This window comes from Calliopsis andreniformis, chromosome 5 (assembly GCF_051401765.1).
Source record: "Calliopsis andreniformis isolate RMS-2024a chromosome 5, iyCalAndr_principal, whole genome shotgun sequence".
Taxonomy (NCBI): domain Eukaryota; kingdom Metazoa; phylum Arthropoda; class Insecta; order Hymenoptera; family Andrenidae; genus Calliopsis; species Calliopsis andreniformis.
Window position 1 is genome coordinate 7,738,750 of NC_135066.1, and position 25,347 is coordinate 7,764,096.

A 25,347-nucleotide genomic window follows, 5' to 3' on the forward strand; every position below is an offset into this window, starting at 1 on the left:
TTTTCTTAATCTTATGATTATTTTAAAGACTTAAATTTCGTATGTTGTAGGTACATCTGTTTCTTAAGACTCACGATTGTTCTTAGAACTTAATTTCGTATGTTTTTAAAGAACATAAATTTCGTTTTTAAAGAATTTAAATTATATTTGAATATTCTTATTATTATATTATATCATTATATTTTTAACATTATATTATGAATATGTGTTTGGTAAATCATTTTTATCATATATCGTATTAGAAACATTCGATCGAGCAACAAAAACAGATTCACAGACACTAAAAATTCTTTAAAAATTTTCATACGTGGATGTCGATAATAAGGGTGTCGATATATCGATATTATATATGATAAAGTTACATGAGACGTTGGGAGTTTGGGAGGAATGTACAAGTAGTTAATAGATCATATAAGTATGTAGAATGTAGAGATACCAGAAACAATCTTTCATGCCTATTTTTAATGTTCAATATTCTCTTTTGAAAATTTGCGTTTTACGATGACATAATATGCAGCAAATTTATTTATTTCCTTCCAAGATAAGATTTGATCGAGTGATTCAGTGATCTAAGTATTGCTGATTCTATGGTGGCGGTACTAAGCGTCTTTCTAAGTTGAGGTTATGTTTCTGTTGCATTAAAAAAAAATATATAAATAAACGTTCATGTAGCCGTCAAGTATATATATTTTTGCCGCTTCGTTGAGTTATTTTTGTAGAGAAGTACGGTGAGTTTTACAGTTAATATAGGAATGTACTTCTAAGTTTTCATTCCTTACGAATTCCTGTCTTTCCGGCTTGCGGATTACTATTTCAGCACTTATTCCTTTTGATTAAAAAAATTGAATTTTACATTATTATTTATCTGTAATAAAAATGGATTTTTCAATCAATGAAATCTTCTTGTCATTGTAGGTACTTTTCAAACCAACAAAATGTCAGGAGGCATGCTTTATGGGGGAGATGAAATTGGAGCTTTAGTATTTGACTTAGGGCATCATTCTCTGAGAGTCGGCTACGCTCAAGAAGATACTCCTAAAGCTGAAATTCCAGCAGTTGTAGGTATAGGAGAAGATGGCAACTGTACAGCAACAAAAGCAGAACCTATGGACATTGATGATAAAAAACCAGATAATAATATTACACAATCTGGGACCAAATATTACATTGACACTACTATACTCCATGTTCCACGAAAGAATATGGAAGTTGTGAGTTACATGAAGGATGGTATGATCGAAGATTGGGATCACTTTGAAAAGGTACCATAAATATAACATCCATAAATAAATTGATTCTTTAATCTCATAAATGTAAATAAACATTGTGATTTGGGCAATAGGTTCTAGATTACACCTATTCGAAAGTAATTCAGTCAGATGCAGAATATCATCCAGTATTGTTTTCTGAGTCACCATGGAATGTACGCAGTAAAAGAGAAAAATTAACTGAATTAATGTTTGAAAAATATAATGTGCCAGCTTACTTTTTGGTAAAAAATGCAGTTCTTGCTGCTTTTGCTAATGGAAGAGCAACTGGTATTGTTGTTGATAGTGGAGCAACACATACTTCTGCTGTGCCAGTTCAAGATGGTTTTGTATTAACACAAGCAATAGTTAAGTCTCCGCTTGGAGGTGACTACATAAGCATGCAATGTAGACAATTTCTTCAGGTATAAACATAATTAAATATATTTCATAGTATTGTGACTGAAGGAACTGAATAACTTTATTCTTCAACTAATAACAGGACAATGACATTGACTTATCTCCTTCTTACATGGTTGGTAGTAAAGAAGTTGTTAAAGATCATGAAAAGCCAAGATGGGTAAAAAAGAAGGGCATTCCAGAAGTTACAAAATCCTGGCATAACTATATGGTAAAGAAACTTATCCAGGATTTTCAAGCTACAGTGTTACAAGTATCGGAAACTCCATATGATGAAAAAATAGTTTCTACAATTCCTGCAGTTCAGTATGAGTTTCCTACTGGATATCACCAGGTACATAAAATTAGTATGTACTATACGTTATATTTTAAACAGAATTGATACTTAATATGAATGATATATTAGGATTTTGGAAGTGAAAGATTTCGTATACCAGAAGCTCTCTTCGATCCCAGTATGGTACAAATGCGTGGTGGTATGGTTGGTAATACTATGTTAGGTGTAGGCCACATTGTACAAACTAGTGTAGGTATGTGCGATGTTGATGTAAGGCCAGCACTTTATGGAAGTGTCGTCGTTACTGGAGGCAATTCATTTATTCAGGTATATTGTGCTGATTTGTATAGATAAACACATATTTGAAAAACAAAGTATTTATATTATTGTTATTGCATTTAGGGATTCCCGGAGCGTTTAAATAGAGATCTCTCTATGAGAATACCATCCAGCATGAGGTTGAAATTAATTAGTGTAAATGGATGTGCCGAACGACGATTTGGGGCTTGGATTGGTGGATCTATTTTAGCATCAATTGGTACTTTCCAGCAAATGTGGATTTCGAGTCAAGAATATGAAGAAAGTGGCAAAAGCCAAGTAGAACGGAAATGCCCTTAAATCATTAAGTTATTTTCATTTATCTTCATCTAAGTACTACTATCAACAATTGTACAAACACTTCTTCAGTAATTTTTTGTTAAGTAAAAAGTCATGAAAGATTACGTTTTATATTACATTTAAACAAATTGAAAGCTATGTATACAATGAAAAATTTTACTTTTTCTAATATTCATTTAAGATAAGCGTGATTGGAATATTGATCTATAATTTGAATAAGTATATTTTACTTATACGTAATATTGAATAATGACTTGTAAAATATGCAGTCAAAAGTGGAAATTTTATTTATTATCAGTGCACCACGTAAATGCAATAAAATTTTATAAAGAATAGTGTATAAAAAGTTGTATTAAAATTTTTATGAAAACTTACAGTAAACATACCGTCTTCAAAATTAATACATGATGATCATTGTCCCTTTGTCACGTACATTTGTCTTTGAAATAAGTTTCGTATGTAGATTAGTCTTCTTCACTGCACTACGGTGAACTACAGTTGACTACACGTTTCTTGTTTGTCATTATACATAGCTAGTAATTTACAATTTAGTGGGATTATACTACATAAATAATGTATAACTGTACCTTCGAACGGAACCTTTCATTATATGGACGATATTTAATGAACTATTGTGCTCATAAAGTGAATGGTTCATACATATTATTTTCTAAATGTCGGTTTTTCATACAGCATTAGTACAAGATCAAAGTACAGAATAGTTGATAAAGCTGACATATCATTATATCATCAATAATTGATACTAAAGTGAAATTAGTCTAAGGTATCAATGAAACTTAAATTAACTAAAGAAATAATCTTTGAACTATTGATTTTATAAACTGTCTAATGCAATTCCCTGAAGATACTGTTCACAGTAGTTGGTCAAGTATAAAGTCAAGATATACTATTCCATTGTACCACTTATTGTATCAAAGTTTATTATACAAATATAATGTATATTGAAAATTATACATTTATAAATCAAGTAGTTTTAAAATTAGTTGGACTTTATCCAATAAGTATTGTGAGATACATTGTATGCATTAGTTCTATTATTGTTATTGTTATACCACTAATAGCACAAATTTATAATAATTGGGGAAATCTAAATATCATTTTAGAAACAAGGTTTGAATATGTTAGTAATTAAAATGTGATGTCGTATTTATTAAAAACTAATTATTATCAATTTTCGCATCTTTCGCAGTTCAGTATTATTTACAATTTCACTAGGTATACTGAAGTCATTAATCTGGATGTTAAATAGAAAAGATTTAGAATTTTTCGTTAAGTTTATGCTGACAGATTATTGGAATATAGTTAAAATTGATGTTTTCAATCAGCTACATATATATGCAATGTAAATAATAATTAAAATTGAAAGTATTTGTTGTAATTTTAACATAAGTGGATATTTTGAAAACATATTTCTTTTCAGATTTGCTAAAAAGATTACGAAGGGTTATTTATTTTTGATATTTAACGCATTATTATTCTTCTTTAGTTTACCTATTATTGATGCGTTTATTACATTCATTCAAGATTCAACCAGTAATTTTACTGTGAAGGGTTTTCCATTTGTTGCATCATATCCTTTAGCGTTTTACGACTTTCCGTTTTATGAGGTAGTATTTATTCCTTATAAATATGCTATAGTTACAATTTTTAATTTAATTATTGCATATACATAGATAGTATATGTATCTCAAATGTTAGCCACTACTACCTGTGGTCTTATGATTCTTGCAATTGATACCTTGATCGCTACTGCTTTGCTTCATACTTGTGGTCATTATGAAATACTTAAAGAAAATTTAAAACAACTTAATTCAGACATTTGTTATGTATGTACTACTCATTTTACTTATTGAGTAGTTGCATAAAAAGAATAATTTTTTTACACATTCCATATTTTACAGACAAGCAGTACAGAAAGTAATGCAAAAACTGTAAGTTACAAGTTGCACAAAGTAAAGAATCAAGTAGCACACATAATTAAACATCATCGAGTAATTCTTTGGTAAATACATTTAACGTAGATAAATAAATTCTCATACTTTTTGATCTTCTCCAACAAAATTTAGGTTTTGTGACAGTATGGAAAAGAATTTTCATTTAATGCTTTTTCTGCAAACTGTGGCCAGCAGCCTCATAATTTGTTTCATTGGATTTCAAGTTTCTACAGTAAGCATATTCTTACAACTTTTTATATTATTGTAAAGTATTTGATATACATGTTTTTATTCGTAGACATTAATGGAACATTCAAAAGTAGTCAAATTTTCTTCTCACTTAATGATGGCAGTTTTTCAATTGCTATTATTTTGCTTTCCTGGAGATGTTTTAATTTCTCAGGTAAACAATTCTATACTAAATTGTATTATTTACGACATACGTAATAAATTTTAAAGAATCTTTTTGTAATAGAGTTTTAGTATCAGTAGTGCCACATATGCTATTCAATGGTACGAATTGCCTGCTCTTATCAAGAATGAAGTATGCATGATCATATTACGTTCTCAAAAACCAAGTTGTATTACAGCAGGAAAAATATATGTTATGCATTTAGAAAACTTTAGTACGGTAAAAAAAATATATATGTATATGTACATATACAATTTTATTCGACCTAGTATTTGTTACATTATAAAATGGTTACTTAATTTATCAATATTCACAATTTACGTACGTTTGCAGACACTCAGTACTGCACTTTCATACTTCATGATGCTTCGAAGCTTCACTGTAGAAGATTAGAATTCCGCAACTGTGTAACTTCTAATTAAAAACATCAGGTATATTACAAATTATAATACTTGTTACATATACGCGCCCCACCCAAAATACATTTGACACAGATTATCTACGTTTGTTGCTTCTAGAATCAGATGATTTGTTTGTCCCTCAACGCTCAGATTTAAGGCAATGTTTTCCAGTTTCTTTCCATGAGATCGAATCAAGCCTTTAAGCCGCTGTTCTATATTTTTTAAATGTTCTACAGCCTACAATAATTAGAGTCGTATTTATATTAACAATTTATTATATTACTATACGTGTTACGTCTTACCTTCTCATTCGTTTTCTCGCCACTCTCACCGATTTGATTTTTATTCCAGCTTACAAGTGGATCATATACAAATGGGGTAAGCACACTTAACAGTGTACTACATTGTTGTCGAAGAACTCTCATCGTTATCTCACAAGCACGTCTAAATGGTCCTTCAATTTTTAATGGTCCCATCGCGTCTACCATGTTACGCGTTAAACGAAATGGCACACGTTCTGGCCACTCAAACAGTTCTCCCTAGTAAATAAAATTTCATTTTAAACATGAATAAATATTTTTGTCTCTTTCTATCATGTATGCAGAAATGTATAGAAAGAAATGTATAGGTATTTCTATATTCTATCCATTTATATGTATATACTTCTCCATTATGTTACTTTCATTAGATATAGAAATGAATAAGAGCTATCTACTAAAAATAGTTTTTCATCTATACCCTGTTAAATAAACAATTGAAATCCACGTGCACACAATCTCCGCATTTAGAGTCAAATAATATATTTTCTCCGTGACGATCTCCAAGACCGAGGATATAGCCCACCATGGACATTACTGCTGTTGTTCTAATGTAAGCAGTGCGTGCCTCGTACCTATTATAAACATTTTTTTATCTATGTTATGTCTGAATAATAAGTTTTTAATCTGTTTTCAGGAGCTTACCATCCATATGGATCAGGGAATGTAAGACGAAACCAATCTCCAAAAACAGAAGGATGTTTTGGTAGGAGTTGCTCTAAAAACACCTTTCTCTTCTTTTCTAGTGGATCTTTCAATGCTGCAGACCAATAAAAAGGTAAAAAATGTATGCTTGTTTATTATTTTGCAGTTCATAATATGACCTTTACTTACTGCATAACATACTCCTAAGTTCTCTAGTTGAAATTGCAGTTCCTCTTTCTTTATATAAACCTATTATAACAGGTCTAAAGCCAACTAAATTTGGTACCCATTCTATTAAACCACATTCTTCGTTTAAAGGCACAACGCTCTGTAATCAAATATATATTACATTAAGAATTAGTGTTAGACTTAACATTTTTAAAAACTTACATATGTTCGAATATATAATCTTCGCTGGCGAGATTCTGGATCATTTTGAAGATATTTATTTACAATATCATTGAATTCCATCAGCCTGAAGTCTCTTCGCAAATCATCTTTTGGCTTGCACATAAAGAGATACTGTTTACCATCTGAACCTTTTAAAGCAATACGTCTCGGTCTTTGAAGAGACGGCATTACGACTACGTTCTCTTCTATCCCTGCTATGTGAACCCAGTTTCTGGATATCGCAAAAAAAAAAATGTTTCGTTTAAAGTATCGTGACACTTGAATATGAGCCGCTCATTTACCAAAGCAATTAACTCCACAAAAGAAAAATATTTATATTCATTATAAATATAATATAATAATAGAAATTAAAGTAACATGATATAACTTTATACATACGTTGAAAATGGATTGTGATTTTCTAATGATACACCTTTAGCAGGTAGATGAAGCTGTCTAAACTTAGTTGTCGGCATCATAATAGGGCTAAAGTCTTTAGTTGCAAGTAAACGAGGAAGATTTCGAGACAAATTATTTACCGTAGTGTTCGCAATACCCTGGTACAAAATCAAAACATGTAACACTTTATCTTTTTGTAACAATTTTTAAGTTTGTAACTTACATCCGGAATTGCCTTGTTAGATAATTCAATTAGTTTTTCCCACAATTTATGAAAATCTTTAATAAGTTTTATCATCTCTGTTGACTTAAGTCTGGCGTTATTGAGAATTTCTTGACAGCGTCTCTGTCGTGCAGGGTAAGACGACTGAAGAAAATATTTTTAGTTAAATTAAATCGTTTGAATTAATAGTTTATCTACTTACGTTAATAACTGAAGCCATCATCCATAAACAATGTTGAGGATAAGCCTGAATTAGCTTGACTAGTATTCCGCAAAGAGTATTCTGTACTTCTGTAGAAGGATGACAAATTCTAGATACCAGTTGACTGAATGCTGTTAGCCACATGAATATGGGTAGCCTTTCTTGATATACTTCTACATTACAAATCCAAAAATATATTTTCAATTCTTCAATTTCAAGACTTCATTTGAATTGTTTAATGCCTACCCATAATTTTTGTCATTTTAAATAACGCATCTCGTCGAAGTTTGTTAAGTTCTTCATTTCCAGACAAGCTAGATCGAGATGTTACTCGAGAAGCAAAGTCCAACCATATAGTTAGCATTCTTGGCATAGACTGATGAATGTATTTGCAACCGTATTGAAGTGACTTTCCATAATAATTCATAGTATGAACTTGTAAGTCTCTAAAAAGATCATATCAACAAATATTCTAGATACGCTATTTACATAAATACTTACCGTCCCTTTCTATCCTTTTCTTCGTCATTCATTCTATCTATAACAGTCTCATAGTATTGTGCACAAGAAAGCAAACTTTTTTCCCATTCTCGCCAAACTTCAATAGCTTCTTTATAATTTATGATATTAGCATCAGTATCCACGTTAACAGTTTCATCGTTATATTTCGCATATAAAAGTTTGGCCTGGAAATGAATGAAAATAAGTACTATTTCTCAGTGTTACAAACCCTGTTTAACAAACAAACCTTTGCACATTGTTTCCTTTCTTCTAGACATTCTCCTGATGGTAAACTTTTATAATATGGAGATGGTTGAAAACAATTGGCAAAACATCGTTTTAATGTTGTAAAAGCATCTTCCTGGCAACCTTTCTGCCAGTATAACTGAGCTTGTTCTATATAAAGTTGTTGTGGTGGACAAGAACAACTTGCTGACAAAATATACATGTATGCTTGTTGATGCAATCCTCTCCTGATAAAAAATTTAACTTGAGCGCGCGTTAAAAACCCAGAAATCAGTAGTTAAATATAAAAATACATACTTTCTTGCAATTTTAGCACTTTTTAGCCAAATCTTCCCAATTTCTTGCTTGAGTATTGAATTTTCCCTATTATTAATTTCTTTTTGTAACTGAACAGCTAAATCTAACGTAGCTCTACGCATGCTTAATACAAATTCAACTCCACGAGAAGCTCTGACAAGTTGACCACGTTCTTCCCATTCCTCAAATATCATTGATAGTTGGTCTGTATCAGTCAGCATAGTAGAAACAGCTTTATCGAATTCATTTAATATATGTAACCTAGACGTTAATATAATTCAAATTCAATAAATACTATTCTTTGGTTTTTGAGATAATTTAAACTGTTAATTTTACTTCATAATGTAGGAATAACATTGTTGATAAGCTCCTGGTCGTGAAGCATCTTCTAATAATGATACTAGATTCATTTTTAGCGACAGTAAGTCAGGTTTCACACCCTTCTTGAGATCTTCAAGTAATGTATGTTTTATATTTTTTTGCGAAGAGTCATCCAGTTTAGTAAAATGAGCTAATCTCCAAAAAGGCTCATGTTCGATTATTAATGGTTCCAGTTCTGGTCTAATATATAAAATTTCATATAAATACTATAAAACAAATAATTATACAACGTCGGTGTATAGTTACCTGCTGCTTAAAACTCCTTCTGTAATATGTTTCGCTGTAAAAGGTTGGTCAAGACCAAGATAGCATTGTATCATGCCTTGTAAATATGTATGTTTGACAGCTCCTTTCTGTGCTAATCTTTCATAACAAGTAGCAGCATCCTATATTATGAGAAATTTAAAAATATTTAAGTAACCAATTGGTATTTTTAAGAGGAAATTTTGTTATACCTGAAGCTGACCATTAACTTCATGAGCTAAAACCAACTGTTGAACAGTAGGAGTTTGATCTTGAGTAGCTAGTATGCCAGATATACCATCTGGTTCATCCAATTGTGCATAAATTTTCTAAAATAAAAAAAGAAAAGATAATCAGTTGATTTTTAATTGATAAGAATTCAGTGTACTTACAGCTAACAATCCGCCTTCCAGTGCTTCTGATAATCCTTTATTAGAGGAATTCATATGTTGCTCTAAATACATTAGAGCTCTATGATATTCTCGCGACTGATAACAACCTTCAGCTATTACTAATGTATTTAACTTTTCACAGAATCCTAAATAAAAAATGATATTCATTAAAAAGAACAAATAAAAGTGTTGCTATTAATAAATTATACTAATTTGTTTACTTTTTACTGCTTGATACTTGTAATCACGATTCAATCTTTGCTCCCAAAGCCATCGTTGTAAATGGTCTAATACCGAAAAAATAATCTGTTGAAAAGTTATAGACAAAATTATTTATTAGACAAGAAAAATATTTATTTTTCATTTATGATCTTTTATTTATTTTACATTACCTGTGCGCAACGTGTACGCCTAGTTTCTTCAGAAATTCTAACATCATTTTTTTTAATACTCTGTCCATGTTTAAGAGGTCGATGACGCGACAGTTCAGGGTCTACTGTATGTTTTTTCCTAACGTCAATTATTGTTAATATTTCTTCTTGTATTTTTGTATGTTCTTGTTCTGTACCATTTATGATGATGTATGCTAATAATTAGAAAATGCATATGAGTACAGTCAGCGAAAAAATATCAGGCGTTACTATCATATTATATAGAATATTCTTATAATAGGTAGATATATTTGTTTAATGAATATATGTTGATAAAGGAACATTGACAGACATTACTTACATATAACATGAGGCAAACAAAACGTCAATATTTTTATATCTCGTTTAAATGCTAATTTAGATGCACGTAATACACTATTAAGTGTTTCATCGTGAATATTGTTGAACATGCTACACAGCCAATTGTAAGCCCAATTTTCTACAGTTGAACCAGCTTCAGAACTGCAAAATAAAGGTACGTAATTTGTAAAACATAATTTAAAAAGAATCACTTTGGTAATAAAACGATTTATAAAGCATTTATTTACCCATAAATAGGATGGGGAAGCTTTTTATCATCACTAGTAGTCGCTATCTTGTAGTGTGAAGTTAAAAAGGGAGAGATAATCTGTTTTACATTCAAAGGCAATTTATTCCATAAATGATTATTTTTACCTTTAGGTGAAATATCATATGCTTTTAAAATTTCCTAGAATTATATTTTATATATAATTATATATTTATGTTCGATGTACTTACACTGGTTTGTAAAAGAAGTGTTATAGAATATTATGCTACATACCTGAATAGCAAGAGAAAAACAATCCATGCTTTGACTACTCTTTTGCATTTGAAATGCTCGTACATGTTCGAAAAGTATAGCACAGGCAAATTCCTCATTCATATCAGAAATGAATGAACAGTCATCTGTAATATCGATGAAATTGTTAATATAAAAAAACCCAAATGAGAAAATAAGTCATATACCTCTGGAAATAATTCTACGAGGAAGAAGACTTGGTTCAATAGCTCCTAATTCTCCTAAACATTCTCCATACAGCAAACGAATATGCTCATCTTTATCCTGACATCCAATGAGTAATGTGTCCAACAGCTAAAAAATTGATAATAATTATTATATACAGTTAGCATTTGTATTATTTTAAAAGACAGACATACATCAACGATCAGTGGATGAATGTCAGTTTCGCTTAAAATCATTTCGTTTAATTGACGACGATGTTCTGCAAGAAATTTTTGCAAATACATCAAAGCTTTAATTCTGACTTCATCCGTTTCATGAGTAATTCGTTTAAGCCACAACTTCAAGTTCGCTTCAAAACCTTTGGGCCTGAAATATATACATGTAACTCATTATAAAGAAGATATTTGGTGTTTGAATAAAAGTGTTGAACATACCTTGCTTGTAATATACGTGCTTTAATTATACTTGAGATTTCAGTAGGAACTTCTATATCGTCTATAAAAAATAGTTCAGCAATATCATCAGAATTGTGTTCATTACACTCAATAATAAGGAACTTCAACATAGTAATTATTTTTTCTGAATACATCTTTAACAACGATATTAATGATACACATATAGTTGGCAATAATGGCCTGAGTTCTTTAACGTCTATGCTAAAATAATAAATAAAAAAGATTTGTATTTTATTGATTCACTTATTTCGATCTTTCGATCTTTGTTTTGCATACTTATGAATGAATGCATCCCATGCATCGCATATAAGTGGTCCGAATCCTGGTCTTTTAAATCCAAGAGAAGTTCGTAATGTAGCCAAGATTTTATATCTTAATGGTGTTAAATATTTGGCACCCATGTATCGCATTAGCGCAACTAATGAAGCAAGTGCACATTGCTGTGTATGTTCATCCGATTTGGGCCCAAGTTTTATATCAAAATTTACCAATATGCCATGTAAACGTAAATTTAAATAAGACTCCTGTGAACGTTACAAATATAATATATTCTCTTTAAGCCTCATATTACTTTATTCAAAGAATAGTAAGAAAGATGTAGACTTACAATTCCTTTTTGCGTAATAAAATTTTTTTCTGAACTACTGTCGCAATCGGATATGATTTTTAACAATCCAATTATTTTTTCAGGAGATTCGTGAAAATGTAACATCAGTTCTTCAAATATACCCTGTTCATTATATTCAGAGAAAATATTTAAATGAATTCTGATAATGCAATACTTGTAAACTTATTTATATTACCATAAAGGATTCCCTTGTCAAATGTGATATATTTATCTGTGTAATTCTTGATACTAATCTTAAACACTCCGTGGCAATTGCTAGAGGCATATTTAAAAATGCATAACTGCAAATATACTAAATAGGGATTCACTGATCATTACTAAGAATAATAAAATAAAAAATATATAAACTTTGGTAATAAAAGATAGTATACTATGTACGTACAGGAAAATATTCTTTTAACATATGTTTCTCGTCCATACTAATTAATTCTGCTATATCATATAAAAGAACTTTAGCATTTGGGACATCAACAATAAAAGAAAGTAGAAAGCAAACTGCATAATGACCATCTTTACGCAACAACTGTCGCGATCCTTCATATCCAATACACTTTGCTACACGGTGTATCGAAGTGGCCATATTATAAGAATGATTTATGAAATTATGGACTGCACATTGCATTATGAGCTAAAATTGATAAACATGTTACTTCAAAAGCACGATTTTATTATTGTCTTAAGTTTTAGTATAATTATTTGCATACCTTCAGAAAATCCTGTTTGTACCGAACATATAACATTTTAGGAGTAACATTTAAGAATTTGGCGACCTCGTGATATGCAGCTGTAGCAAATGCAACTGCTGTAGGAGATGATGTTGAATACAATATGGAAATGAGAAATATATTTAAAATTCGTCTCTCAATTATGTATAGTGGAACACTAAAAGTAAACAAAAATATTATACACATATTTTATATTACAAAAATATTATTTTAGTTACCTTACCTTGCACAATTTCTTGCTGTAACGAGTAGGGTATCGTGTAGAGCATGATTAAAACTTTTTAGAGCTTTCATAAGAGTATTTGCTATAGTATTAATTAATAAATTAATGAATTCATCTAAAGAAGCGGGCACCTCATTTTCTATAGATGTTACAAATTTTGTCGTCATATTTATTTTATTGATTAATATTCCTTTTATTGCAGCAGCAATATTGAAACGAATTGCAGAATTTTCATCTTCTATATATAAAGACCATACCTCTGCTAGTTTATTGTCATTAAATGATTTTATATGATTTGAAAACGATAGGATATTTTCAGAAACGCGTAACCGAACTAAACCAAATTCTGACGATAATAGACAAAAGTACGAACTTAAAAGATAATCATGTTCATCTGAGACGTAATAGACATTGGAATTTATATTACTTTCAGAATGATTAGTACAACGTTTGCACTGTAGTATCCATCTTTTACTGTCTGATTCTCTGTTAGAAAGAACATTTCTTTTAATAATATATACATCAAACAAGAATGATTTATTTATTGAATACTTGCTTTATGAAGTTTGCATGTCTTGATAAATAGCAACTGATTTTTCCCAAAGTAATTACAAGTATTTCATGAATTTTTTCATCCTTTGAATGTAAAGCAGGTTGAAGAACATATTTTGAAATATCTTCCAATCCTACTTCTTCGTTCTTTAGGAGTAGAACACTATTCCTATAAACCATTTTACTCATAAAACTATTATATATATATTTTTTTTTTCCAAGCATTGAATACTTACATTAAAGCTGCCACAGCTAATTCAGTACTACAATTTGTAATACAAATATTTAATATTTTTAAACATTGTGATCCATTACCAAATTCACATAAAATTTCCAGGCATTTTAACATTGTTGTGATATCAAGAGACTTAGCAGCCTGTTTCACATTATCGTTCATTATTTCCACAGGAGCTTCAATATTTTCAGTAAATGGTAACATTAATAATTTTTGAATTAAATCTTTATCACATTCATTATGTGCCATGATGTAAGTAAAGCTTTCAAAAATAATTTTTTGTTGTTCACACTGTTCAGAGTTTAAATTCTGTAAAAGTATCTTCGAGATATCATTTAAATCAGTTGTATACAGATTTATTTGTAGCTGTAACGCGTTTATCCAAGATTGCAAAATATGCGAGGCTTTCAAAATGTGCATAGATTTTTCTAATTTTCCTATTTGTGTTGCAGTTATTAATTCATTTCTTAGTAAATTCCATGATTCAGAGATGTCACTGACTAAGATATTTGTACCAGTAGTGCGTTTAATGTCAGTAAGAATACAGTGCATGAAAATGCTAACAAAATCCTGTAAAAATATCACATTATCATTATTAAATCTAAACAGGTAAATTTTGTTATATAGTATTAATATTTACAAACCGGACAATATTCAAAGTATGAGATAAACTTCTTTGCTTCCAAAGGAGTACAAACTCTTGGTTCCATGATAAAATAGTGTCTTATTTTTTTACATACTTCCTCTTTGAGTACTCTCATAATCTCAGAATTAATATTGTGTCCTATATGTTAATTTCTAATATTTATTTATTGAAAGAAAACAAGAAGAAACATTGATATTTTAAATAACTTACTCGTTAGCTCATGAACTGTAAAATCAATGATCTGGAAGTATAATTCAATACTGTTTGGAAGTATAGGTGATAAATGAATAAACTCTGTGAGTATTTGTAAAAATTGATCTAGTTGATTTTCTGCTAGTTCATTTAAACTTAACCATGTAGGAATTATTTTAATAATCTCAATTATATAGAGAATTAAACCCTCAAGTTCCTTAAAATGTTAATCAGTTATATAATTATTAAACTAAATACACTCTCTTAAAGTTTATTTAATATTTACTATGTAATTATATATACCTGTGTAGTCATTAATGAAAATTCCATTAATTTTACACATAGATTTAGTGTCATAAACTTTACAATTGGAACAGATGTAATAATAACTTCTAATACTGTACATGACAGTAATTCCTTATTCCAAACTAAAACTCCTGTCTTCATAATAATCTACAAAAGTAAATGTAATTATTATTGGAGTAATATAAAATTAAAACATAAGAAATATAAACTAATTACTTTTAAAATAGATGTCTGTACTGATGGTACAGTTGAGTACTTTATTGAGACAGGAAATGATTGTAAATTCAAATTGTCTATAATATCTCTTTGAGTGGTGAACTTAGCTAATACAATTTCTTCTCCATTTTCATTCAGTTTATGAAATTCTGATATCTCTGAAATGTATCATACAGGTCATTTCTACAAATGTGACATTATTATAATTACATACCATGAAGAATGTTTATATATTCACTACTAATTTTTTCAAATAACGTAACATGATGCCTAGATAATATTCTAAGCATGCAAGCTTGTATCTCTATGCTGGACTTTAGAATTTCATTGCTTAAAGGATCTCCAATAATGTAAAACATTGTACCAAATAGCCAAGTAGTAAAGGCTGCAAGTACAATATAACATTAATTTACTTTAATTATCATTTATATGTATCTCGCAAATTTCTTACCAGCGTATTGACATTGTAAAGTTTCATTTTGTATTCCATTGCCAAATGGAGGAACTAAAACTGTAGTTAAAGTAGCAGAACCTTTAAGTATAGACTCCAAAAGGGAGCGAAGCATCTGTTCAGCAGTTCCATTTTTCAAATCAGAAAAAATTGCAATTATAGGGCTATTTATGAATTTCCATACAGAATCTGCTACTGTTAATCTAAAACAATTATATTTCATTTTTAAAAAAAGTACATGTTAGTACAATTAAGAATTATATTTATTTTAACTAATCATTTAAAATAATTTACCCGCTGTTATTTTGAAGTATAATTGAATTATCATTTACTTCCATGTTACTTCATGTTTTTTCATTCATCGTACAAAATACATCAAATTATTTCTTCTTCGTTGCTCGATACCGCGCAATAATTATCAAACATTGCGCTGAATAGTGAGCCTTGTTCAAATGTAATTTAGATAGTTATTCAATGGATTCGAACGAGCAAACGTAAACGTAATCTCCTCTTTTCATTAGTCGCAAGTCGCAAGTGTATTTCCCTCCTATAGGAATCTATAGTGTTTCGATTCAGCGGTAAAATCATCAACTTTTGAATTAGCGTCATCCGGATCCTCTTCATGAAAAGTCGGCTTTAGTGTTTATACCAACCAACTTTAATGATTATGTGTTTTTCTCGATATGTTATTTTTATTGCGAATAATTAATTTCTGCTGGTAAAATATACGTTACAGTGTGACAGCGATCATGATTTAGTGTAACCTTTCGTTTCCATTCGATTGTAATAGAGTTATTGTTAACATATTCGTCATTTAACCTATCACATTTAGTACATTACAGATGAATGTGCGTTAGGTTTACGAAAAATATATTAATCGCAGTAAGTATTCAGTTTTATCGTAATCAATTTCTTTCAATCCTTCATAAAACGATATTGCACTCTATATAACCTTTTAGGCAATAATGCAGTTATAGTTTTGAATTTAAGAAAATCAGAGAAAATGAGTTTTAATTGAAATAATTATACTATCGCCGCAGAATAAAAACGTACATTGTAAAAAATGAACGAAAGTGCACCAGTTAATGATGTGCCTGAAAGCAACGGTGGGCCAGAACAACCTACTTTCAATGGAGAGACAGAAGAACATATTAGTAATTTAAACCACATCTGTCTTTAAGAGTATTATTGTATTTAATTATTAACGATTATTTATTTGCTAGATAAATCACCAGGAAGTGGAGAGGAGAAAGCACCAGACTCTATGTGTGATAATGGTGTTAAAAAGAATAATACAACTGGTATTGGAAGTAACACAACTAATACAACTAATAGAGCAAAGAAACGTAAGAAAGCTCCTAGAGATGCCACTGCCCCAAAGCAACCACTTACAGGATATTTTAGGTATGATCCTCTGCAATTAAGAAAAATACAGATGAAACAAATAAAATACCTGTTGATTAAATTTGATATAGGTTTTTAAATGATCGAAGAGAAAAAGTGAGGAATGAGAACCCAACACTTTCATTTGCTGAAATCACAAAACTTTTAGCCTCAGAATGGAGTACTTTACCTGCTGATCAGAAACAGCAATATCTAGATGCAGCAGAACAAGATAAAGAACGTTATAATCGTGAATTTAGTGACTATAAACAAACAGAAGCATACCGTTTATTTAGTGAAAAACAGTCCTCTGAGAAACAGCATGAAAAGAAAGAAAGAAATGGGACTGATATAAATTCCGAACAAAATGTATGGCACTCTTTCCCAGTCATTTATCAATTCATTCATTGTTATAATCATTCTAATACATTCTTTTTTATTAGGACATTCAACAAGACAAAGATAATGATTTTACAGGCTTTGATATACCAATTTTTACAGAAGAATTTTTAGATCATAACAAAGGTAACTAACATATTTCCTGTGTATATGTAAAAAAATTGTTTATATATTTATTTATTTCACATTCATCTCATATTTACAATCTATTTGTACTTATATAGCATGTGAAGCAGAATTAAGGCAATTAAGAAAAGCTACATCAGATTATGAGGCCCAAAATGCTGTTTTACAACGGCATGTAGATAGTCTCTATGCAGCTGTAAACCGCCTGGAGTCAGAAACGAATCAACAACGTACGACAAATCAAGCTCTACAACGTCATTTGGATTCCCTTCGTTCACAATTAGCTGGTTGTTTTGCCACAATATCTCTGCCAGGTTAAATTTGTGTCTAACGAAGAAGACAGTTTTTAAATTATTGTAGCAAATCATAAACAACAAAGATTATTGCTTGTTTTACTTTTAGGCACAAATGAAGGCGCGACATTACAAAATATTGATAGTTACGTCGAAAGACTCGAATCATTATTGAACGGTAATGCTGAGCAATCTTTACGAAATGCTGTGCGTAATGCTGTATCTCGCCTTGAGTTAATTGGATGACGATCGCCTCCTGGTAGTACAACTACTACTTCGCTAAAGCATCATCGTTCAAGACATTCACATCGAAAATAGAGAAAAAAGTAACCATATTGTTTTTTACATATTTTGTAAAATACAATTTTTTTCCCCTAAAGTAGAAGTTATCCAGTTTCAATTCATTAAAGTTGCTTGATAATTGCAACGTATTTGTACCATATGTAACATTAAATTTCTTTCTGATTTATGATTTTCTGTTTATACATTTCTTTTTAGGTGAGTATAATTTATGAAATGTAATTTCACGCAACTATTCATTTATACAATTTAAGTATACATAATCACTCTGTAGAATAATAACAAAGTATCATTATGATATTACTGACTATTTATTAATAAATTTTTTTAAACTTACTACTGATTTCTCTTTACGTTTTTTATAGCACTTTGAAGTTGATTCCAGGAATATCTGAAAAGTAAATTAAACTTGCATGATAGTTGCGAGATTTCTGAAACGAAAAGTTTTCGCGATTTTCTCACCTTAAAGATGCCGCGTTTGGGCGTCGATTTTTTTCTAAGTCAATTAAGGTACGTTCAATTTGTGATGATAAAAATTGTATTATTTCGACCTTCACCGACAAAATCAATCGTAAAAATTCAAAAGTATTGTGCTGATTTGTTATAAGTGATTTTTGGATACTGCTAGATACAACATTGTTAAATTTTTCTCTGAAATTGTTAAAAGTATAAAATATAGCCCAAAAATATTTGTGAAAGTAATTAAAAATGGTACTAACTGTAAAGTACGGCTTTCTTTGTAATATGGATTTTTAACAACACAATTTATAAAATCGATGGCGTGTTGTTTATGTGGATGATGATCATGAACTTTCATGTAGCCTCCAATGACATAAGGTGTACAAATTGAAATAATATATTCTGTTACACAATATGCGTAATTTTTTTCACCTTTCAGCAGATTTTGTAAAAATATCATTACCTGCATTTAGAAAAATTTAAATACAATGAATACGGTAAATAGGATAAATATGGTAAAGAAAAAACTATTACATACTAAATAAGAATGCTTATGCATCATGTTATCGCTTGAAATGGTGAAAAAGTTCGTCATCAATATTTCGAATATTAAACGTAAAAACTCTGCTTTCGCATCTCTAAAACACTTTAATAATGAATCAGATACTTTAAAGTTATTAGTGTTATTAATAGGTGTTATTAAAAGCGACATATATTGATCAAAGAGATCTCGTATTAATATTTGAAGTGATATATCACTTTTAACATTCAGAGCTTCTATCCCTAGAAGTATCATAGAAAACGTTTTCTTTCCTAAATGTTTTAAGTATGTGTGATCCAATGAAAGAATAGTTTTATTCAATAAGATTCTGAACATATTATTTGGTTGGTTCTGAAAGAAATGTAGATTAATATAATTATTATTAATTATGTCATGGATGCATGAAGTTTTAGACTCACTTTAGTGTATAACATTGGAGAAGTACAAAGAATTAACGTTCCAATACATCTGTATATCCATAAAGCTAATTCTGAATCTTTAGTTTCTTCTGTAATTGGCACAAGAATCCATTTTTCTAAATGATTCAAGTATAGTCTCCATTTTGCATCATACTGTATTCGTTCCTGTTCTGTCTAGAAAATACAAATAGTTTACATTTTACGAGCATTATTAATCTTTGTAATATTGTTATGACTTCGTAAATATTTACTATGAAAGTATTTCGTTTCTTCATGGAATACATTATGAACATTAAAATTGGCTCATTACTATCTCGGAATTCTTGAATGTCATGAGGTGTTACAAACATTTGCCGTATTTCATTTAATTGCAGTATATAATTCTGTATAATTTTTATTTCATTCCCATTCATATTGTAGCCAATAATAGAACATTTTACCCATGCCTAAAATTTATGCACAATATTAAATTTTTGTTGTTTAAAACATTTAATTGCACAGTTTAAATATGTACTAACTTGTATAAGAATTATATCAAAATATTTAATTTCTTTCCTTAAAGACTGAACAGCTTGCTCCTGTTCAAGTATCAAAACTAAATAACGTCTTGTGATTCTAGAATGAAATTTTAACATTAGATATTTTATAATCGCGATACCTTAAATAACTTGATGCACTACCTAATATCTTTAACAGTTACGGATGATGCAAAATGTTGAAACAAAGACGTGGCTGAATGCTTATACTTGTTAGCTATTGTTGGATTTCTTAGCGCTTCCAAGGTAAATTCAGCAGCAAGTGTTGCAACATTTTGGTAATGATCGCTAGTAAGTACAGGATCAAAAACAAGTTGCCGTACTCTACACGCAACATAACACCATAAAGCATCTATCATTTTTCCTACTCCATCTATGTATAATAAATAAATAAACTAAAAATGAAAGAGAATACCAACAACACAAGAGCAAAAAGTAACAAACCCAAATTAGATGAATTAGTATTGAGAGAAACACATTTTTCAAAAATATGAACCAATATTCCTATTAATGTTCCAACCATTTTACTTGGACATTCTATTAAATATCGGTCTATCCAGCCACCAAGTAGTAAATATTCTCCTAATTCCATTTCACTAGATGATAGGATCATACCAAAAACATCGACAAAATTAATCATCATTGAACGGGATGTATCATCTTTACGACAACTTATTGCATTGACCTGTAAATATAATTAAAATTTTATAAAAATATGAAGCGCAGAATATATAAAATGGTAGATTTATACTTTATACTATACCGTATCAATGTAATAGGATGCAATGTTTGTAAAATTGAGCTTGAGATCATTGTATAGGAGAAGAATAGCTAGTTTTCCTTTCCATATTAAACTATACTTTTTACTATTATCACTATTATATTCTTTTGTCAAAGGTAAAAGATCCAACATTACAGAGCACTGCAAAGAAGTGAAAATGATATACTTAATGTACAATTAAAGATTTTTGAAGGTATAGGTTTAGGAAATAGATAAAACTTACTACGTTTGTGGTATCTGCAGTAACAGCTAGCGTTAAAAATAGTGAAATAAAATTATATAAGCCTGTTATAGAAAATTCTTGAACTTTACTCTGGGAAAATTTTGAATAAATTCGACCTTTAATTTGGTTCCAATGTTTTGTATCAGTAGCACTATAATTTATTTGTAAAAAAGATCCTGCAATATAAGCTTAAAATTAATACATTTTTTGATTAGTTTTACAATTAATTTTTATTGAAATATTATACTTACCAAGCAAACGTAAAAACATTCCATAACTAGATTCTTTAACACACTCTGTGTTATTAATTCTATCCCTCACTTGTTTTAGAATATCCATAGGAGTTTTTCTAATAGAAATCTTTTTAATAAATAAACATAAATGAAATGAATGTATATAAATAATTTACTTACTTTTCAACTGATAAAGTCCAAGGACCAGACGTCTGCAATAAAAAAGGTTCATCTAATCTTTTATGAAAGCAATCCCACAGAAGAGAAATTATTGAAACCCTTGGTTGCCACCAATTTGCAACTATAGTGTTTAATAAGGGTATCATTATACGTAATTCTTCATCAATTTCATCTCTTTCACCATCTTTTCCACCCTTTGAAATATATGTCTTCAAAATTTTTTCCAGCTGTTCATAATTGGGTCTAATCTTTGAAGACATAAATATGTAGTTATATTATTTAATGAATATAAATTTAAATGATATAAAAGAATAAAAAAATTACCCTTGAACATTTAGATCCTAAATATATCCCATCATTATTGTAACCATATAAAAGTGAAAGATTATAAATAATCCAAAGACAGAATAATTCAGAATTTTTACAAGGCCCTAAAGTACAGTATAAAGATTCTTGTTTGCTGTTACATACATTTCTATTCAATAGTTGATTGATACAGTCATTCACATAATCCCAAAATGTCTATAAATATGTATTACAGGTAAATATATAAGTATTTTATAAGATAACGTATTTAAAAATGATTTATAACATTATACCTTTGATTTCATTCTTTCAGACAAGTTATCAATAAATACTTGAATCATGAGCCATAATTCACGAATGCATGTACAATTGTATGGCGTTTTTTGCTGTATATTTATCAAAGGCATCTAAAATATATAAAAAAGGTATCTAAAATATAATAAATATATTTAAATATTTGACCACATATTAAAAAAAAAAATACTTTTTTACCGTTTCAAATGTCTTTAGTGAAATGTAAATAAGATCATGAATAATCATTTGTTGAATTTTTTCAAATTCATCCAATTGATTTTCCATTGAATATTGACTAAACATACTGCGTGTATATACCAGTGAAATAAAGAGCCATCGTAATTCTATGTGTATATGATACATATGATATTCTGGTTGTTTAGACTGTAATAAAGAAAAGTTAGATTAAAATAATACTGATATTTTATATATAGTTGTCATACAAACCTGATTGCCTAATTTAGAAGGTGCATAATGAAATGTAGCATCTGGAATATTTTGCAATCTGTTAAGAAACCGCTTTATAGTCATAAATAACATATTAAATTCTTCTTCAGTGTCTTCGTTTATAGCTTGTAAACATTGAAGATCCCATTTTATACTGCAAATTCATATTATGGAAAAAGCATGTCAAACAATAAAAATTATTTAGAAAAACTGATTGTCTTACCTATTTAAATACATTCGAACATATAAAACAAATTCACAAATAGTACGTCTAACATAATAAAAATCAATATCATCTGTCTTGGAATTTAAAACTTGATTATAAGTCTCATATCTGCTAAGAATTTTTAATTGCACACTATAAAAAAATTCAACAATAAAATTAAAATGAAAATAAAAAATAACATTGAGTAACAATGAAATAACTTGCATAATCACATAGAATAACTTACTTACTCCATGCATTTAGTAAAATGTTTTAAATCTAGTACTGCTGTTGCAGCAGGCACATTACATTCAAAAAGTTGTACATTCACATCTGACAAGTGAGTTTCATCTTGTGGATAAAGAACATTTTCTACCTCTCCGCGTAAAAATAAACTTTCTCTGTTTAAATCCCAATCATTACAGTTCACTTTTCCATTACAGTTAAACATTAAAGATAGATCCATTTGTGCAGAGTATTTATTTTGGAATTAGTATACAAAATTATATGATGAGAATTATTTCAGCTAAAATCCATAGTATGCATTTTCCATACCTAAAAGTTGAATCTGACAATTAATCTAAGCATTCTAAGCTATAAATATCCACAAAAATTTATTAAATCACGGGGTTACATCTCGAGAACAGTAGTAAATGTCAGCAAAGAATGCGAAGAATGCAAACTCTTTTTCTCATTTCCCAAAGTTTTAGCGGGAATCACAGAACTGCCATCTACAAGGAACAAAAATAAATCTGGAACTACTTTTGAACTTAATTCAAATTTTAATACAATTGAATGGCGGTAACTTGCATTACTATAATTAAAAAATCACTATAAGATAATATATTATCCTCTGCTTTGCTATGAAAACCTCTGTTTTTAATCAATTCTTAAGTACTACGTGTGTATGTATTTACATAGATATCTCTCATTCTAATTCCACGTATGAGAATTTCTAATAAAATCTGAGTTTTCAGTATTTCTGAATCTACGTGTTCTACTCAGTTAATTGTTTTTAATAATACAAAAGATACATTTTTTATTATATAAAACAGTTAAATAAAATCAATTTAAAGTTCCATATAGATTCACTTTTTTCAGTGTTGTTTTCGCATACATTATTTTCGATATTTTTCTGTTATTAATTTTCCTTATGTGGTTCTTCGAAATCTACGACCAATTGAGGTGTCAGTTGTCGCAAGTTTTCAAGTACTTTTAATAATCGGTTTCTTAGTATAATTTTACGAGCTGCTTGAAGGAAAGGTACAATTTTACAATAGCTTAGACACGATTGACCGTTATGAAATAAGGGTGAAGTTACATTGGGATACTGGAAATAAAATGAATATTAACATTCAGAAAGAACCGTATAATTACTTAATAATTGAAAAAATCATATACTTTTTGGGAAGTCCTCAAAATTCTTTGTCTTATTTTTCTAACTTCTCGTCGCTCAAATAAAATTTCTTCCATACTCGTCGTCATCATATCTTCGTAATCGTTCCATGCTTGTTCGCGTTGTATCTTAATTTCGGTTGTCTGAATTTCACTCATATCGCTAATCTCATTATTTACTTTTGGCCTATGATGAATTTTCGCTTGCTCGTTTTGTTGTCGATATCTCTCTACCTTCGTTAAAAATTCTCTTAATTTTTGAGCTTTCTGTACCAAAGTTTGTGACATGTACACGTTTAGGGGACCTAGTTGCGTGAAATAGTTTATTAGTAACTGTTTCATAATTTCTACGAGATTCTGTGTTGAAACTTTAACCTTTTAATTCGTGTTCACTATATGGCTTCCGAATTTTCGAATTCAAGATACAATTAACAGCGTGTAGTGTATACACAGGCAAATACTTGCACTGTTCTATTGGAGCTTCTTCAAAGCTCGTCCGTTGTATAGCTGATTTTTCTGCAGAGAATTTCGGTATACATTTCTTTAAAGAAATTGATTTTGGTTTTTGAGGGGATAACGCGCTAGCTTTTGGTAAATGTGTTTTATTCTTTATTTGCGATGCAACGTTCTTTAGTGTGTCCCTGCATAAATCGAATTCAGTTTTATTATGAACAGTACATATTTCCTGCCCTTACTTCGGTTGTCTCACCGTAAAAGTCCTGGTCGCGTGTGGGCGTGGAAATTGATAATATGTGGAGTATTACACTGATTGGATAAGAATATACGAATTTGAAAATTCATTGTTATGTATTGCAAAGGTACATAAATTATTTTGACTATTACAGGTTCTCGGTCTGGTCTTACATTGCCTAGAAAGTGAACAAGCGATATGTTACAATAAATGTATAAACCATATTACTGTTAGTTGAGAATCATTAAAATAATAGAAAATAAATTTACCTGATGAAGGAAAAATGCCGACGGAAGGATGCTTTGTAGACGGTAAAATGACGAAAGATATCTTTTTTTCTCCATAAGAATATATAGGTAATTTATGGTGAACCCTTGAACAATGAATCATATTTCACAAATGAATCGTAAGAAAATTGAGAAAGAAACTTACACCTGATAGAGTGGAACGTTCCCAAAGTTTATATTAGTGGGAAAAACAATAGTGTTTTTAATTTTTGCAATAATCTTGATTTGCAAGATTCGA

At 29.6% G+C, this 25,347-nt stretch overlaps 5 protein-coding genes across 8 annotated transcripts; 3 read left to right on the forward strand and 2 right to left on the reverse strand.

Annotated features, from left to right (window-relative positions):
- Nucleotides 1-381: 381 nt before the first annotated feature.
- Nucleotides 382-2,666, forward strand: Bap55 (Brahma associated protein 55kD). 2 transcript variants are annotated; one of them, XM_076378722.1, is made up of 6 exons: nucleotides 382-728; nucleotides 916-1,262; nucleotides 1,343-1,672; nucleotides 1,750-2,001; nucleotides 2,074-2,271; nucleotides 2,347-2,666. In XM_076378722.1, exons 2-6 carry the CDS (start codon nucleotides 936-938, stop codon nucleotides 2,560-2,562), a joined length of 1,323 nt encoding a protein of 440 aa, XP_076234837.1. In that variant the 5' UTR covers nucleotides 382-728; nucleotides 916-935; the 3' UTR covers nucleotides 2,563-2,666. The 2 variants fall into 2 exon arrangements, with proteins under 2 accessions (XP_076234837.1, XP_076234838.1); XM_076378723.1 differs by having other exon boundaries at nucleotides 382-621.
- Nucleotides 2,667-2,809: 143 nt separating this feature from the next.
- On the forward strand, nucleotides 2,810-5,322 carry LOC143179599 (odorant receptor 13a-like). Its single transcript, XM_076378914.1, has 9 exons — nucleotides 2,810-3,693; nucleotides 3,773-3,925; nucleotides 4,004-4,190; nucleotides 4,257-4,409; nucleotides 4,485-4,585; nucleotides 4,650-4,749; nucleotides 4,816-4,920; nucleotides 4,993-5,148; nucleotides 5,263-5,322. Exons 1-9 carry the CDS (start codon nucleotides 3,518-3,520, stop codon nucleotides 5,320-5,322), a joined length of 1,191 nt encoding a protein of 396 aa, XP_076235029.1. The 5' UTR covers nucleotides 2,810-3,517.
- Nucleotides 5,323-5,384: 62 nt separating this feature from the next.
- On the reverse strand, nucleotides 5,385-16,046 carry LOC143179466 (serine/threonine-protein kinase ATR). Its single transcript, XM_076378716.1, has 40 exons — nucleotides 15,906-16,046; nucleotides 15,612-15,814; nucleotides 15,375-15,545; nucleotides 15,161-15,318; nucleotides 14,942-15,091; nucleotides 14,657-14,855; nucleotides 14,445-14,584; nucleotides 13,802-14,370; nucleotides 13,570-13,734; nucleotides 13,014-13,499; nucleotides 12,770-12,947; nucleotides 12,448-12,693; nucleotides 12,241-12,357; nucleotides 12,045-12,167; nucleotides 11,714-11,961; nucleotides 11,417-11,638; nucleotides 11,177-11,348; nucleotides 10,985-11,111; nucleotides 10,800-10,924; nucleotides 10,546-10,706; nucleotides 10,299-10,459; nucleotides 9,959-10,152; nucleotides 9,788-9,872; nucleotides 9,567-9,712; nucleotides 9,387-9,503; nucleotides 9,178-9,317; nucleotides 8,887-9,111; nucleotides 8,551-8,811; nucleotides 8,255-8,480; nucleotides 8,008-8,192; nucleotides 7,753-7,952; nucleotides 7,507-7,679; nucleotides 7,305-7,448; nucleotides 7,082-7,239; nucleotides 6,683-6,914; nucleotides 6,482-6,620; nucleotides 6,293-6,407; nucleotides 6,069-6,222; nucleotides 5,633-5,869; nucleotides 5,385-5,567 (listed from the first exon to the last, which is right to left on the reverse strand). The coding sequence occupies exons 1-40, from the start codon at nucleotides 15,947-15,949 to the stop codon at nucleotides 5,385-5,387; spliced, it is 7,479 nt and encodes a 2,492-aa protein (XP_076234831.1). The 5' UTR covers nucleotides 15,950-16,046.
- A 132-nt stretch (nucleotides 16,047-16,178) lies between these two features.
- Hmg-2 (High mobility group protein 2) lies at nucleotides 16,179-18,581 on the forward strand. Of its 3 annotated transcripts, none has more exons than XM_076378543.1 (7): nucleotides 16,179-16,493; nucleotides 16,652-16,765; nucleotides 16,835-17,015; nucleotides 17,087-17,363; nucleotides 17,438-17,519; nucleotides 17,618-17,833; nucleotides 17,922-18,581. In XM_076378543.1, exons 2-7 carry the CDS (start codon nucleotides 16,675-16,677, stop codon nucleotides 18,056-18,058), a joined length of 984 nt encoding a protein of 327 aa, XP_076234658.1. In that variant the 5' UTR covers nucleotides 16,179-16,493; nucleotides 16,652-16,674; the 3' UTR covers nucleotides 18,059-18,581. The 3 variants fall into 3 exon arrangements, with proteins under 3 accessions (XP_076234658.1, XP_076234656.1, XP_076234659.1); XM_076378541.1 differs by having other exon boundaries at nucleotides 16,180-16,493; nucleotides 16,571-16,765; XM_076378544.1 differs by having other exon boundaries at nucleotides 16,180-16,493; nucleotides 16,571-16,717.
- On the reverse strand, nucleotides 18,248-23,202 carry LOC143179353 (protein MMS22-like). Its single transcript, XM_076378540.1, has 20 exons — nucleotides 22,988-23,202; nucleotides 22,755-22,889; nucleotides 22,532-22,685; nucleotides 22,283-22,468; nucleotides 22,084-22,197; nucleotides 21,809-22,006; nucleotides 21,485-21,732; nucleotides 21,323-21,420; nucleotides 21,072-21,247; nucleotides 20,831-20,989; nucleotides 20,512-20,752; nucleotides 20,212-20,440; nucleotides 20,050-20,146; nucleotides 19,783-19,977; nucleotides 19,532-19,705; nucleotides 19,110-19,463; nucleotides 18,832-19,034; nucleotides 18,575-18,763; nucleotides 18,450-18,503; nucleotides 18,248-18,380 (listed from the first exon to the last, which is right to left on the reverse strand). Coding segments are annotated over exons 1-20 (3,420 nt in total). The 3' UTR covers nucleotides 18,248-18,379.
- Between the last annotated feature and the right edge of the window lie 2,145 nt (nucleotides 23,203-25,347).

Bases quoted from the DNA above. Each gene is read 5' to 3' on its own strand.
- Bap55 (XM_076378722.1), top strand. From the start codon at position 936: ATGTCAGGAGGCATGCTTTATGGGGGAGATGAAATTGGAGCTTTAGTA. The intron at 2,002-2,073 runs GTACATAAAATT...ATGATATATTAG, and splicing joins TTCCTACTGGATATCACCAG to GATTTTGGAAGTGAAAGATT. The intron at 2,272-2,346 runs GTATATTGTGCT...TATTGCATTTAG, and splicing joins GAGGCAATTCATTTATTCAG to GGATTCCCGGAGCGTTTAAA.
- LOC143179599 (XM_076378914.1), top strand. From the start codon at position 3,518: ATGTATATTGAAAATTATACATTTATAAATCAAGTAGTTTTAAAATTA. The intron at 4,921-4,992 runs GTAAACAATTCT...TTTTTGTAATAG, and splicing joins GAGATGTTTTAATTTCTCAG to AGTTTTAGTATCAGTAGTGC. The intron at 5,149-5,262 runs GTAAAAAAAATA...GTACGTTTGCAG, and splicing joins ATTTAGAAAACTTTAGTACG to ACACTCAGTACTGCACTTTC.
- LOC143179466 (XM_076378716.1), bottom strand. From the start codon at position 15,949: ATGGAAGTAAATGATAATTCAATTATACTTCAAAATAACAGCGG. The intron at 15,546-15,611 runs GTAAGAAATTTG...TTGTACTTGCAG, and splicing joins TTTACAATGTCAATACGCTG to CCTTTACTACTTGGCTATTT. The intron at 5,870-6,068 runs GTATAGATGAAA...TTTATTTACTAG, and splicing joins TCAATTGTTTATTTAACAGG to GGAGAACTGTTTGAGTGGCC.
- Hmg-2 (XM_076378543.1), top strand. From the start codon at position 16,675: ATGAACGAAAGTGCACCAGTTAATGATGTGCCTGAAAGCAACGGTGGG. The intron at 17,016-17,086 runs GTATGATCCTCT...AATTTGATATAG, and splicing joins CCACTTACAGGATATTTTAG to GTTTTTAAATGATCGAAGAG. The intron at 17,834-17,921 runs GTTAAATTTGTG...TTTTACTTTTAG, and splicing joins TGCCACAATATCTCTGCCAG to GCACAAATGAAGGCGCGACA.
- LOC143179353 (XM_076378540.1), bottom strand. From the start codon at position 23,202: ATGGATCTATCTTTAATGTTTAACTGTAATGGAAAAGTGAACTGTAAT. The intron at 22,686-22,754 runs GTAAGACAATCA...ATGAATTTGCAG, and splicing joins GTTCGAATGTATTTAAATAG to TATAAAATGGGATCTTCAAT. The intron at 22,198-22,282 runs GTAAAAAAGTAT...TATATATTTTAG, and splicing joins CACTAAAGACATTTGAAACG to ATGCCTTTGATAAATATACA.